Source organism: Colobus angolensis, unplaced genomic scaffold (genome assembly GCF_000951035.1).
Source record: "Colobus angolensis palliatus isolate OR3802 unplaced genomic scaffold, Cang.pa_1.0 Scaffold265, whole genome shotgun sequence".
Lineage (NCBI taxonomy): Eukaryota > Metazoa > Chordata > Mammalia > Primates > Cercopithecidae > Colobus > Colobus angolensis.
The window spans coordinates 1,321,214-1,336,033 of record NW_012115877.1 but is presented as its reverse complement, the minus strand read 5'-3'; the positions used below and the strand labels follow the sequence as shown (position 1 = coordinate 1,336,033).

At 41.5% G+C, this 14,820-nt stretch overlaps 1 protein-coding gene across 1 annotated transcript in view; it reads left to right on the top strand.

Annotated features, from left to right (window-relative positions):
• The window catches only part of PGK1 (phosphoglycerate kinase 1), a 20,561-nt gene extending 7,638 nt beyond the window's left edge, over positions 1-12,923 (top strand). The window contains exons 4-12 of the mRNA XM_011947446.1: positions 389-584; positions 701-845; positions 3,953-4,056; positions 4,854-4,973; positions 9,464-9,578; positions 9,824-10,003; positions 11,524-11,701; positions 11,979-12,077; positions 12,443-12,923. Coding sequence (XP_011802836.1) covers positions 389-584; positions 701-845; positions 3,953-4,056; positions 4,854-4,973; positions 9,464-9,578; positions 9,824-10,003; positions 11,524-11,701; positions 11,979-12,077; positions 12,443-12,483 — 1,178 coding nt within the window. The 3' untranslated portion in view covers positions 12,484-12,923. The remainder of the gene's footprint in view (positions 1-388; positions 585-700; positions 846-3,952; positions 4,057-4,853; positions 4,974-9,463; positions 9,579-9,823; positions 10,004-11,523; positions 11,702-11,978; positions 12,078-12,442) is intronic.
• Positions 12,924-14,820: the final 1,897 nt, after the last annotated feature.

Sequence of the window (14,820 nt, the reverse complement as noted above, 5' to 3'; positions counted from 1 at the left end):
TCCAGACTTCTAGAGTGGGGCAGGTGTTCAGCATAAATCACCATGTTTGTATAGACAGTCTAGGAAGAGTGAATAGCCCTTATTGGTCTTGTCACTTGTCAGTTAACTTTGAAAGCCAAGTTCCCAGATACCAGCCAGGATCCAGTCTTGCAAACAGGTCCTTCTGTAGATAGCAGCCTCAGGCCTGCTGTGTTAACTCTTTTCTGTGAAAGGGGCAGATACATAATGAGATTGTACAATCCTAGGTGGAGGGTTGGCATTGTATTTAACTTCTTCCCCTAAGGACCACCACTGAATTACTGATAAGTAGATTTGAAGGAACTTGGAGAAGGAAAGGAACTTTATGCTTTATGAGATTGTCAATAAAGTAGTTCCCACTAATTTCTAGGACTAACTTCCTTCTGTTTGTTGTCTCTTTTTGGTTGCAGGATTAAGGCTGCTGTTCCAAGCATCAAATTCTGCTTGGACAATGGAGCCAAGTCGGTAGTCCTTATGAGCCACCTAGGCCGGCCTGATGGTGTCCCTATGCCTGACAAGTACTCCTTAGAGCCAGTTGCTGTAGAACTCAAGTCTCTGCTGGGCAAGTAAGTGCCAGGCTCTGGTGCTGGTAGACTTTGTTGAGGGGGAGGTTGTCAAGCATGTTGTTACTGGTTCTTAACTTTCAGACTGCTCAAGTGTCTTCATCTCTTCCTCTCCTCAGGGATGTTCTGTTCTTGAAGGACTGTGTAGGCCCAGAAGTGGAGAAAGCCTGTGCCAACCCAGCTGCTGGGTCTGTCATCCTGCTGGAGAACCTCCGCTTTCATGTGGAGGAAGAAGGGAAGGGAAAAGATGCTTCTGGGAACAAGGTAGGACCTGTGATTTTGACATTATTGGGGATGAGGGCCTGAGTCTGTAAGAGACTGGTTGAAAAATAGAGAAAGCTCATTTAGTTTTCCTTAGACACCTTTTATGGAAGTATACAATACACAGCTTGATGGATTATCTCAAAGTAAACACACTTGTGTAACCACCACCTAGGTCAAGGGATAGAATATTACCAGCGTCCCAGAAGCCCTCCTTCATGTTCACGTGATGTTTAAATATGTTTGAAAAGTATGTGAACACCTTCGTCGTGGAAGAGTATTCGAAAGTGAATATGATGGTCATGATGATGTCACCTTGGATTTAAGGCATTTTTTTAAGACGTATAAAGCATGTTCCTTTAAATCTCTCTTTAAGATAAAGAGGTACAGGTATCACCTTATTTCATAAAGAAACTAAGCCTCAAAAAAAAAAACACTTTAGTTTCTGAAAGGCAGTCATATGATTAAAGTTAGAGGCAGTGGTGCTGTTGGTGGGCTTTAGAGCTCAGCCCATTCAGTCAGCAAACTTTTTCTGTAAATGGCCAGATAGTTAATATTTTAGGCTTTCTGTGTTGTGCAGTCACTTCCGTCTGCATATAGTCTCCGTTGGAACTACTCATCTCTGCCGATGTTGTGCAAAAGCAGCCTAGATAACTCACCAAACAGATTACTGTGAACTGACAACCGGAATTCAAATATTCAATGATAAAACTGTCTCTTTGCAGATGACTTTGAATTTGCCCATTGGCTAGAAAGGAAGCTGAAGGCATTTTTTAGTACTTTCCACTATTCTGGTCTTTAGTGTCTCAGAGAACAAGATGCTCCGAGTCTAGTATCTCAGTCTCCTTTGGCTTCTCACATTTCTTAAGGTCATTGGGAGTGCCTGCTTTCAAGCAGTTTCTGTTTTTAGCACCAAAGGTGCTGGTCTTGCCTTATCCTGCTTTTGGCATGGTCTTGCTACAGTATTAGGAGTCAAATGCTGACCTAAAATTTGGTGTCCTTTTAAACTGGAATTCATGATGCATGAACTCTAGGGCTTAGATGTGGCAGGAGGCAACGGGCAAATTGAAGCAAAACTTTTATTTAGGAAATGATGAGCTGACTGTGCTAGTCTATGACTGTTTTAGTTAATTGACTTGACATTCACTATCCAATGGCTTTTAATACCTGAAATTTCAGGAGTCAGTCCCAAGTTCAAAATGGATTAAAAAAACAAAGTGAGGCTGGGCACGGTGCCTCACACCTGTAATTCCAGCACTTTGGGAGGCTGGATCATGAGGTCAGGAGTTCGAGACCAGCCTGGCCAACATGCTGAAGCTCCGTTTCTACTAAAAATACAAAAAAGTTGGGCATGGTGGCAATTGCCTGTAATTCCAGCTACTCGGGAGGCTGAGGCAGGAGAATTGCTTGAACCGAGGAGGTGGAGGTTGCAGTGAGCCGAGTTTGCGCCACTGCATTCCAGCCTGGGCAACAGAGCAAGACTCTGTCTCAAAAAAACCACAAAAACAAAGTGAGGACATGAGGACATAAACATTTTCCCTTTATCCAAAGTGCCCACATTGATCTTTTAAGGGCCTTCTCTTTCTTCTAGTTATTTGCAGATCAGTAAATGAGAAATGAGTTCTGATTGATATTGTTTATTTCCATGGCACCTTTGTTCATGAAGAGCTTTCAGTTTACCCCGTTTTTCCTTAAATATCTTTTTAAAGAGACAGGGTCTTGTTCTGTTGCCCATGGTGGAGTGCAGTGGCATGATCCTAACTCATTGCAGCCTCAAACTTGTGGGCTGAAGTGATCCTCCTGCCTCATCCTCGCGAGAAGCTAGGACTACAGGCACATACCACCATGCCCAACTGACTTTTACTTTTTTTTTTTTCTGGTAGAGACGGGGTCTTGCTATGTTGCCCAGGCTCATCTTGAACTCCTGAGCTTAAGTGATCCTCCCATGTTGGCCTCCCAAAGTGTTGGGATTATAGGTGTGAGCTACTGCCCCTGGCCTCCTTAAATAGTTCTAAAATGGAGGGGTTATTATGCCTTTTTGACAGAAGGGAAAATTTCAGAGAGAGCAACTTCCCAAAGGTTACACAATGAATTAGTGTCAGAGCTGAACATAGAACTCAGGTCTTCTTACATTTGAGCATTGTTATAATTACTACATGTGTCATCTTCCAATCACTAGTGGCAGATGTTATTCTATTCTAGAGAGGTTATGGGAGTGCCACAATCTTCAGTTTTAGCATTAGTGCCTCAGCAATTCTTTGGGTCTTTAGGGAAAAGCCCCATTTTTTGTGGCAGTCCCCTTCACCTCCTTGATACATAGGAGCATAGGAGTGGGCAGTGACTAAAATGAACATCCGCTTTGTGCTGTGTACTCTTCTGTGGCATGTCTCCTTTCATCTGGCTTGCTTCCTGTGCATCTTTGCTTAATCTCCTGCCAGAGACTCTCTGTTTTGCTTATCCTCCCATCTTGCTTTCTGTCCCCTTTGGGGTATCCTTTGATGGCAAGCTGACATTTCAAAACTCTATGTTTAACTTCTACATTTTCTTCCTCTCTCTTTTTGTAGAAGTATATTTCTTGTGTTCTCAGATGCCTAGCTTCCAGAGAAGGCCATAAAATACTTCTTTGTCAATGTAAAGTGTTTCTGAAGTCCTTTTCTGTTGTCATGTTTCCATCTGCCTTCTCTGTCCCAGCTTGCCCTTGTTGCTTTTATAAGGAATATGTGTGAGAGCCCCTTTCACTTCACAGAAAGGCCTTGGTAGCCAGCACCTTGAGTCAACTATGATACTATCACAAGGAGAATGTTTAAAATGAGAAACTAAGTCAAGGAGAGGGAAGGATAATCAGAACCTTGAGCTGAAGGCTGGGGAGAGGCTAGTGGGATGTTGTTAACTTCATGGGATTAAAGGTTAAGCCATTGTTCGGGAATATTAGGTTTGCAATTTGAGGGAAGTTAAGGGAGGGTAGAAACATCCTACTGCTGGTTGTAAAAAAATCACTGTCCCACCTACTCAGGGTCTTTAGAGATGTTTAAGAGGACTCTTGGTATATGAAATGCTTTTATAGTTGTCTTTGGAGCTATCACATTTTCTGTTTTTGTTTTTCTCTATAGGTTAAAGCCGAGCCAGCCAAAATAGAAGCTTTCCGAGCTTCACTTTCCAAGCTAGGGGATGTCTACGTCAATGATGCTTTTGGCACTGCTCACAGAGCCCACAGGTACCAAGAACCTTGTTGACTACCACACTAAGAACAGCATTCCTGTTTACTTGAGTAGCCCAAGCTCTGGGTTGCTTTTGGAGAGTCCTGTATTATACTGTAATCCTTTCAGCTTCTCTAGTTGGAACTGCCACTGTGGCTCTTGTTGAGTAGCTCTCATCCAAAGAGCAAATAAAAGTAAAAAAATGTTGGTGACTGTAGAGCCTTTTGTGGAGTTTCAGGAAGAGGTTGCTCTTTCTCACCTTAGATACTTTGTACAGAGTTATCCTTTTATGAACGTTATAAGATCAGACTCTCATACTGTCAGTAGGAAGAAAATTGAGGAATCCTCTTCTGCTATCCTCAACCGGCCAATTACTTATCTGTGATTTGCCCTTTGGCCTGCTGAAGAGTGTTAATTGGGTATCTTAAATTCTACCTAAGTTCATTACTTTTTACTCTTTCCCCTTGACCTTGCATTATTAGTTAAAAATCTTATCTTGGGGAGTTATACCTGATATAAATGATGAATTGATGGGTGCTGACGAGTTGATGGGTGCAGCACACCAACATGGCACAAGTATACATATGTAACAAACCTGCACGTTATGCACATGTACCCTAGAACTTAAAGTATAAAAAAAAAAAAAAAAAAATCTTATCTTGTACCTAAGTGTTTTTTGTTGCAATGTAGGGATGAAAACCATGATTTCTTGCAGTCCAAAAGTAGAACTATTTTAGTGATAAGGAGCTGGCCTCTAGGACTAGGAGGAATGATAGGGATTGACTAGAATTTGAATGTCTTTGATCTTTTCTAGCTCCATGGTAGGAGTCAATCTGCCACAGAAGGCTGGTGGATTTTTGATGAAGAAGGAGCTGAACTACTTTGCCAAGGCCTTGGAGAGCCCAGAGCGACCTTTCCTGGCCATCCTGGGCGGGTATGAAGAACTCTTTCAGATCATGCTTTTAAGTATTGTTTGCCTGGTAGTAGGCCATAACTTGGGTGGTTTATTGTCATACAGCTCAGTCACACTGGGTAACTGAGGAGAATTTAATAAAGGAACTATAGGCTGGGCATGGTGGCTCACACCTGTAATCCTAGCACTTTGAGAGGGCCCAGGCAGGAAGATCGCTTGAGCCCAGGAGTTTGAGACGGGCCCAGGCAACAAAGTGAGACCCCATGTCTACAAAAAAAATTAGCTGGGCGGTGGTGGTATGTACCTGTGGTCCCAGCTACCAGAGAGGCTGAAGTGGGAGGATCATTTGAGCCTGGGAGGTAGAGGCTGCAGTGCACTGTGATCACACCACTGCACTCCAGCCTGGGTGACAGAGCAAGACCCTGTTTCAAAATGAGTGAATGAATCAATGAATGAATAAATAAATAAATAAAATACAGAGGTGTGGGTAGGGTTCAGGAAACCGCAAAGGGACAGTACAGTAATTTGGGGCTAGCAACAGGCATCACCATCTCTAGGCCTGAAGGGACAAAGGGAGGGAAATGGTTATCAGAATTCAGAGAGGACAGTTGGTGTGGAGAGAGCTATCTGATGGGAACTGTAGCCTTTGGTCAGAGGACACAAGATCTGGTAGGGAGGGGGAGCGAGGGCAATAAATATTCTAATCTTTCAGTCTCCTGCTGCTGCACTCCCTCCTACCCTCAATTTGGCTGAAACCCAAATGGAAACCAGAGGGCAAGAAAGCTCCTTGATGTAGTCCATGCAGGTCCGCCTCCTGTGACACAACAGGGTAGAGAAGGATAGAAGATGGCTCTGCAGGGAAGAATGGGAAAGATCCACCATAGGTGCTCATCTAGCAATTTTGAAGTGCGTGAGCCTTTTACATACATACAACCTGGCAGGGTATAACTATGAAAACCTCTTCATATGTGTTTAATATATAATTTAGACCTAATTTCTCCAGATTACATACCTATTTTATTTTTTCTCCTATAGGGTAAGGCAGCAAGTAGATAATGATTTTCTAATGGCTTAGTTAAAAATAGAAATTTTCAGAATTGAGGGTTGAGAGGAGGATAAATTTTAGGTGATAAAGCAGGGATAGAGAGCCAGCACTGCTTGGATAAGACAACTTCCTGTGACTTGGTGTGGTGATCTAGGTAGCAGCCTCTTTATGGCTGGAGGCCCATTACCCTTCTATGAGCAGAGTTTTTTCCCCCAGGGGAGTGAACATACTCTTTCCTGATGAAAATTGACTCTGGAGTTGGGTGTCAATTTCAGGTAGTATAGTTGCTTATACTGTTTGGCTCTGTGTCTCCAGCCAAATCTCATCTCGAATTATAATCCCCATGTGTTGTGGGAGGGACCTGGTGATTGGATCATGGGGGCGGTTCCCCCCATTACTGTTCTTGTGATAGTGAGTTCTCACTAGATTTGATGGTTTAAAAGTGTTTGGCAGTTCCCCCCTCGCTTGCCTCTCTTTTGCCACCATGTAAGATGACTTGCTTCCCCTTTGCCTTCCGCCATGATAGTAAATTTCCTGAGGCCTCTCCAGCCACGGGGAACTGTGAGTCAATTAAACCTTTCTTTATAACTTACCAAGTCTCAGGTAGTTCTTAATAGCATTGTGAAAATGGGCTAATACAGTTGCTCTCTAGGCTTATGAGCCCAGTTTCAGAGTCTTAAAAATAACTCAGGGTAGATACAGGTTGTTGTGTCTTGTTCTTGGAAAAAGATATATATTCCTGGGCTTTGTTCTCCAACTTTCTGTAGACCTGGAATATGGGAGTGAGTGCCACCCAGTGCCACCTTATGGTTAGGTTTTTAGGTTCAGACTGAAATAGCTGTTATGGGGAAGTGGATGTGAGATTTTTTTGCCACCTTTCTTGCAGTGTAGTTTCCCTAGGCCATTAACAGTTTTTGGGAAAACTTTTATTTTTTATTAAACAAGCTTTATTGTAATGAACACTCATATGTACAGAAGTTGAGAGAATAGTATAGTAAACTCCCAGGTACCCATTACCCTGTTTCAACAATTAATTGACATTTTTGCTAATCTTGTTTCTTTTATGTCCTAACTCTGTTTTGTCAGGAATGTATACACACATATATATACACACACACATATATATGTATATATTCCTGACAAAGTGAATATAAGTGAAATAAATGTGTGTGTGTGTGTATCTATCTATCTATCTATATTTTTTTTTTCTGCTGCCCAGGCTGAAGTGCAATGGCATGATCACAGCTCACTGCAGCTTTGACCTTCTGGACTCAAGCGATCCTCCCACCTCAACCTCCCGAGTAGCTGGGACTACAGGCATGCATCACCATGCCCGGCTAGTTTTTGAATTTTTTTTGTAGAGACAGGGTCTCACTATGTTGCCCAGGCTGGTCTCGAACTCCTGGGCTCAGGCGATCTGACTGCCTTGGTCTCCCAAAGTGTTGAGATTACAGGTGTGAGCTTGTGCCTGTAATGTTTTTAAGTTAGCCTTAGACATCATATACTTTCACTTACGTAGGTTTGAGTATCTCTTATCTGAAATGCTTGGGACCATAAGTGTTTTGGATTTCAGATTTATTTTTGGATTTTGGAATATTTGCATGGTACTTACTAGTTGAGGATCCTAATCTGAAAATATGAAATCTGAAATGTTCCAATGATATTTCCTTTGAGCTCAGACAGTTTTGATCTTGGAGGATTTCAGATTTTTGGAATAGGGATCCTCAACCTATAATACTCCTGTATACATCTGGTAACTGATAAGCAGATTTCAAATAATCACCATATTATACCTAACAAATTTAGCAGTTTTGTTACTGTCATCTAATACCCAGTCTGTATTCAGATGTTCTTGATCATCTCAGAAGTGTCTTTTTACAGTTGGTTTGTTTGAATAAGGATTCAAATGAAGTCCATGCATTGCCTTTGGCTGTTAGGTATCTCTTGTAATAATCCCCTAGTTATTATTTTCATTTTGTTGATTTGTTGAAGAAACAGGCATTCGAGCTGTAAGCTGTTCTTTAGAAGAAATTGAACTCCTTTCTAACTGCTTTCTTCCGTGTGTGTGTGTGTGTGTGTGTATATGTGTGTATTTAAAACAATCTATCTTTATCCTTGGTGGTAACCAATCTTTACAACTGAAATAAATAGTAAATACTTTCTTGCCATCCGTTCACCCACATCACTGTTGTTTCATACCTCCTTTTCACAAATCCTAGCATAGGGTCTCTCACCGGATAGGTATTATCTTGTTTATTGAATGAAGAAAGAAACAGACGCAAGGTGATTTGTCCATGTCAGTGGGATTTAGTTATATGGGAATATTTATGGACGGCAAGCTATTACTTTGTTTCTCTTTAGTTTGGATCTTTTTTGTCTCATAGGGAGATGAAAGATAAATGTGTGTTTATCTTATTTCCATCTACTAGAAAATAAACTCCCAAAGGGTAGGGTTCTTTCTGTTGCCTTTGCCCTCTGATGTTTCTCAAAGACCTAGAATAGTACTTGGCACAGAGTAGGTGCCCAGTAAATGTGTTGAATTGGGTGATCCAACAAAAATAAATGCCATAATGAAAATATCCCGGCTGGGCATGGTGGCTTAGGCATGTAACCCTAGTGCTTTGGAAGGCCAATATAGGAGGATCACTTGAGCTCAGGAGTTTGAGACTAGCCTGGGCAACATAGTGAGATCTTGTCTCTACAAAAAAATTTAAAAAGAAAAATTATCCAGGGGTAGTGTTGTATGCCTGTATTCACAGCTACTTGAGAGGCTGAGACAAGAGGATTGCTTGAGCCTAGGAGTTCCAGGTTACAGTGAGCTATGATTGTACCAGTGCACTCTAGCCTCGGCAACAGAGTGAGACTTTGTGTTGAAAAGACAGAGAAAAAAAATGTCCCAGCAACTGAGTATAGGGTATGACTTCAGGAATATCTATTTTTGTTCAGTATATATTTATTTAGTATACAGTCTGATCCCTGCTCTAAGGTTAGGATAATTCTGAGTGTCTCCAGGATCCCACAGTTAGCAATCGTGCTTAGACACAATTAGCAACCTTGATGCTCTGAATTGTGTGTGTGTGTGTGTTGAGTGTGCAAAATAGATTTGGAACCCATAGTTTCCTTAGATAAGAGTAGGTCTTCTGAGCCCTACTTAAACAAAGAATATGGATTTAAATCTGTTGTCCATCAGCTTCTAGGTGGAATTAAAAAAAAAAATGTACTGATGGTAAGTGGGGTGAGGAATTTTTAAAAAGATGTACTGATGTCTGGAGCCATACCTTAAAAGGATTTCTTAGAAATGGATTGAGTTTTTGGGTTGGAGAAACATAGAGCAAAGTTAGGCAGTACTTTTGTCACTTTGAGACTTTCTTTGTTCCTGTGCCTTGAAATAGAAACTCAGGTTCTATGTAATATCACTTCTCTAGTCCATTGTTCTTTAAGTGATGATTCTTGCTTTCTCCTCTAGAGCTAAAGTTGCAGACAAGATCCAGTTGATCAATAATATGCTGGACAAAGTCAACGAGATGATTATTGGTGGCGGAATGGCTTTTACCTTCCTTAAGGTGCTCAACAACATGGAGGTAGGAAACCAATGCCAAGTGGATGTGAAATAGCTCTCCATGATAATAGCAGGTTGTATAAATGTAAAAAGAAAGCAGTCTTTTAACTTGAGCCCTGAAAACTCCCATTTTTATTTATTTTGGCAAGTCTTTTGTCTTTGCATTGTTCCTTTATACTGTATTGTGTCTGGTTCCTGTCCGCTTTGTGAGGCAGTCTTCTTCTTAGTATAGATGCTGACCTCCATCATTTTGGCTTCCCTGTGTAGATTGGCACTTCTCTGTTTGATGAAGAGGGAGCCAAGATTGTCAAAGACCTAATGTCCAAAGCTGAGAAGAATGGTGTGAAGATTACCTTGCCTGTTGACTTTGTCACTGCTGACAAGTTTGATGAGAATGCCAAGACTGGCCAAGCCACTGTGGCTTCTGGCATACCTGCTGGCTGGATGGTGAGTCACTTGAGTGGGTTGGTAGTGTGAGTGAACAGAAACTTTGTGGTATCAATCATTCATTGATTCAGCCAATCAACAAGCATTTTAAAACAATCTCTATCAATCTCTATAGGAGATCTCTGCCAGAGAGGGCTCCGAATGTTGCAGTGAGTCCCTCATTATGGAAGAATCCGTGGGAGAAAAGCAGTGCTATTGGATTACTGGCCTTCAGTAATGTGTTGCAAAACCTTTTTTTTTTTTTTTTTTTTTTTTTTTGAGACGGAGTCTCACTGTGTCACCAGGCTGGAGTGCAGTGGCACAATCTCAGCTCACTGCAACCTCTGCCTCCCAGGTTCAAGCAATTCTCCTTCCTCACCCTCCCCAGTAGCTGGGACTACAGGTGTGCACCACCATGCCCAGCTAATTTTTGTATTTTTCGTAGAGACGGGGTTCCGCCATGTTGGTCAGGATGATCTTGATCTCTTGACCTCATGATCCACCCGCTTCAGCCTCCCAAAATGCTGGGATTACAGGCGTGAGCCACTGTGCCCGGCCCATTTTTAGTTTTATCTGTTTTTTCTTCATCTGTTTAATGTGTATTAAGTACTTACTATGTGCTGGAGATAGTGTCATGTACTTTCAAGGTTTGGGTTGTTTTGGATTATGTTGCTATCTAGAAAGCTATATAAGAAAACTTTCTCATATGAAAAAATTAATAAGTATACTGATTACAATCAGGGAGAAATGTAAGTGTATATTAAAGACTAATATAGTTGATTTTAGGGTGCTCCAAATATCATTTTGATTGCTGTGTAAAATTGTATCATGTTTTTACCGTGCTAGTTTGCTTATTTTTCTTTTGTCAGGCATTCATGTATTATTTAGTTCAGTGTTTCTCAAAGTGTGTTCCTAAGACCAGCAGTATCAGTATCATTTTTGGAACTTGTTAAAAATGCAAGTTCTTGGGCCCCACCCCAGACCTACTGAATCAGGAACTGGGGGTGGGGCCCAACAGTCTGTGTTTGAATAAACTCTCCTGGTGATTCTCATGCGTGGCAAAGTTTGAGTACTACTGATCTAGTTCACTGTCATTCTCAACACTATTGACATCTGTTTTTTTGTGGGGGACTGTTGAATTGTAAGGTTGTTGAAAGCATCCTTGGCCACTAGATGCCAGTAGCATCCTCCCAAGTTGCAACAACAACACTATCTCTAGACATTGCCACATGCCTATCTATTGTGAAGGGGCAGAACTGACCCTGGTTGAGAACCATTGATCTAGTCTTCACTAACATAAATAGTGTGGCTAAGAATGTCTTTATTAAATAACTTTTGAGGTTTTCTTTTAGTCTTGATCTTCCATACAGCAGAATTTTTGAGTACAAAAGGCATGAACAGGTTTATAATTTTAAAGACTGAAGGGTACCATTTGGTTCTAGAAGAAACTTTGATGTGCAGCCCTGAGTTCTGTTCTTGGTGGAGGTAGTGTTTAAGTAGCTTTTCTTGATAGCTCATCTTCTCTCACCTCTACCCGTCAGGGCTTGGACTGTGGTCCTGAAAGCAGCAAGAAGTATGCTGAGGCTGTCACTCGGGCTAAGCAGATTGTGTGGAATGGTCCTGTGGGGGTATTTGAATGGGAAGCTTTTGCCCGGGGAACCAAAGCCCTCATGGATGAGGTGGTGAAAGCCACTTCTAGGGGCTGCATCACCATCATAGGTAAGTGGTACTATACAAAGTTACTACCAGTATAAGCTGGCAGAATTCTGATCAGAGGAAGGTGGAGTGGAGAACTTCTTCTGTGTCTCTTTATTCTGGGTAAATCTTAAGAACTAAACAGGTAGATAATTTACAGAAGAGCCTCTTGGTAAGATAGAGTTGGGGTTTATCAGCTACCTTTTGGCTTGGAGAGCACACTGTCTTACAGTTTTGGTGCCAATCTGTTTTTTTTCTTTTCTTTTCTCTCTTCCCTTTTTACCTGGCTTTCATTCAACAGGTGGTGGCGACACTGCCACTTGCTGTGCCAAATGGAACACGGAGGATAAAGTCAGCCATGTGAGCACTGGTGGTGGTGCCAGTTTGGAGCTCCTGGAAGGTGAGGTTCTTCTGTATTTTGACTTATTTGGGAGAAGGGCGGGACTGTGTAGTGAGAGGTGGGTAGAATGGAGTGGAGAAAGTTAGTAAGTAGTGTTTTCATTAGCAGTCATTACTAGCTGGGCAGTACAGAGGAACTTCAGATAAAGCTTCTGGCATCTGCTGAAGCGGGGAGGGACAGATAGAAACTTGTTCTGAGAGTTATGGTCGAGTAGACTTGGAATCCAAAGTGTAAAAGTTGGCCAACTCCTGGCCATATATCCTAAAAAGAGCTGGCATGTTATTGGGAAGATAAAGTGGGGGGAGATCTGGCTTACTGGGCACTATAGTAATGCTGTCTATGTATGTGTGCTCTCTCAAAAACAGGTAAAGTCCTTCCTGGGGTGGATGCTCTCAGCAATATTTAGTACTTTCCTGCCTTTTAGTTCCTGTGCACAGCCCCTAAGTCAACTTAGCATTTTCTGCAACTCCACTTGGCATTAGCTAAAACCTTCCATGTCAAGGTTCAGCTAGTGGCCAAGAGATGCAGTGCCAGGAACCCTTAAACAGTTGCACAGCATCTCAGCTCATCTTTACTGCACCCTGGATTTACCTACATTCTTCAAGATCCCATTTGAATTTCTTAGTGACTAAACATTGTGCATTCTAGAGTGCATATATTTATATTTTGCCTGTTAAAACAAGTGAGCTGTGTTAGCTTAGTTCTCTTTTGATGTAGGCTATTATGATTAGCTTTGTCACTGTTTCACTACTCAGCATGGAAACAAGATGAAATTCCATTTGTAGGTAGGGAGACAAAATTGATGATCCATTAAATAAACAATAAAAGTGTCCACTGAAACCGTGATTTTTTTTTTTCCTGTCATACTTTGTTAGGAAGGGTGAGAATAGAAACTTGAGGAACGCATTGCTGAATGTGAGAAGTGGGGCAGCAGCAGTGGAGAGATGGGACAATTAGATAAATGTCTTTTCTTTATCAAAGTCCTACTTTATGGCAGACATTGTGCTAGTGCTTTTATTCTAACTTTTATGTTTATCAGTTACACATGATCATAATTTAAAAAGTCAAGGCTTGTAACAAAAAAGCCCCAGCCCATTCCTCCCATTCAAGATTCCCACTCCTCAGAGGTGACCACTTTCAACTCTTGAGTTTTTCAGGTGTATACCTCCATGTTTCTAAGTAATATGCTTATATTGTTCACTTCTTTTTTTTATTTTTTTTATTTTTATTTTTTTTTTTGAGGCAGAGTCTCGCTCTGTCGCCCGGACTGGAGTGCAGTGGCCGGATCTCAGCTCACTGCAAGCTCCGCCTCCCGGGTTTACGCCATTCTCCTGCCTCAGCCTCCGGAGTAGCTGGGACTACAGGCGCCTGCCACCTCGCCCGGCTAGTTTTTTTGTATTTTTAGTAGAGACGGGGTTTCACCGTGTTAGCCAGGATGGTCTCGATCTCCTGACCTCGTGATCCGCCCATCTCGGCCTCCCAAAGTGCTGGGATTACAGGCTTGAGCCACCGCGCCCGGCCTCTTTTTTTTATTTTTTAAAGAAATCTATCTTTCATACCATGGAGGAAGGCTCTGTTTCACATATATTTCTACTTCTTCATTCTCAGTATAGTTTTGTCACAATTATAGATTAGATCAAAAGTCTTCATACCTAATACTCACAGCTGAGCTATGTAGTATGCACGATTGAATTTACTTATGTAACTTTTATTGTCTTTGGCGTTAACAGTGTTTAAAAAAATTTTCTTTTTCTGTGTATACCCATCAGTGATTCATTCCCAAATCTTCCAGAAGTGTGTCTCAATATATTAAAACATATTGAATAATCCTTGTTAGAGTTATCCCTGCAGGAGTCCTTGGTGCTCCTTTTCCAATTTGTACTTGATGCCCTCTAAGTAAGCTGTACAGCTAGCTATTGCTCTGGGGTTTCATATAACCTTCTTGGGGATTCCTTTTACCTCCTGTGTTAGACTCCTGTTTTCTGGATTCCCCCTTTTCCCTCTTTCTTGGTCGACTTTTTGTAGAACACAAGACTCTACTAGCTTCCTGAGAAACGGTGCCTGGGAGGCAAGATCTCTGAGACTTTGTAAGTCTGAAAATGTCTTTATTCGACCCGTATGCTTGATTCCTAGTTTGGCTATATATAGAATTTTAGCTTGAGTATCACTTTTTGAGACTCGAAGCCACAGTTTCATTGTCACTGTTGAGAATCTAATGGCCATTCGGATTCTTTCATCATCTTTATAATTTTACCTTCCTATTTCTTTCCTGTCCTTTTAATGGAGTTTTGGGAGAGAGCAGAGGTAAACATGACTTCAAAAAGCCATGTCTGACCAGAAATTCTGTGCTGGCAAGATATGTATTTCACCTTTAGGGACAAAGAAATAGTTAAACTTTTGGACAGGACCACAGAGCTACTGAGTAACAGCAGGGATTCAAGTCCAGGTTTGTCTGGTTCCAGTGGTTGATGCTTTTCCAATGTGCCTCCCTCCCTGACATGATGCTTCTAGACTATAGATGCTTCTAGACTCTATCCCTGACATGATGCTTCTAGACTATTTTGTTTAACCCGTGATAGAATAGCAAAAGAAAATTTTAGTGGTTGCTCTGAACAAAACAAATTTGAAAGCTCAAGTTTTTTCTTACTTCATTTGTATTTTAGTTAGTACTGTACCCGTATTTGTAGTTAATTTTAAATTGCACTATGTTTCTGCATACCTCTAAGGGTACTCAGGAATTCTA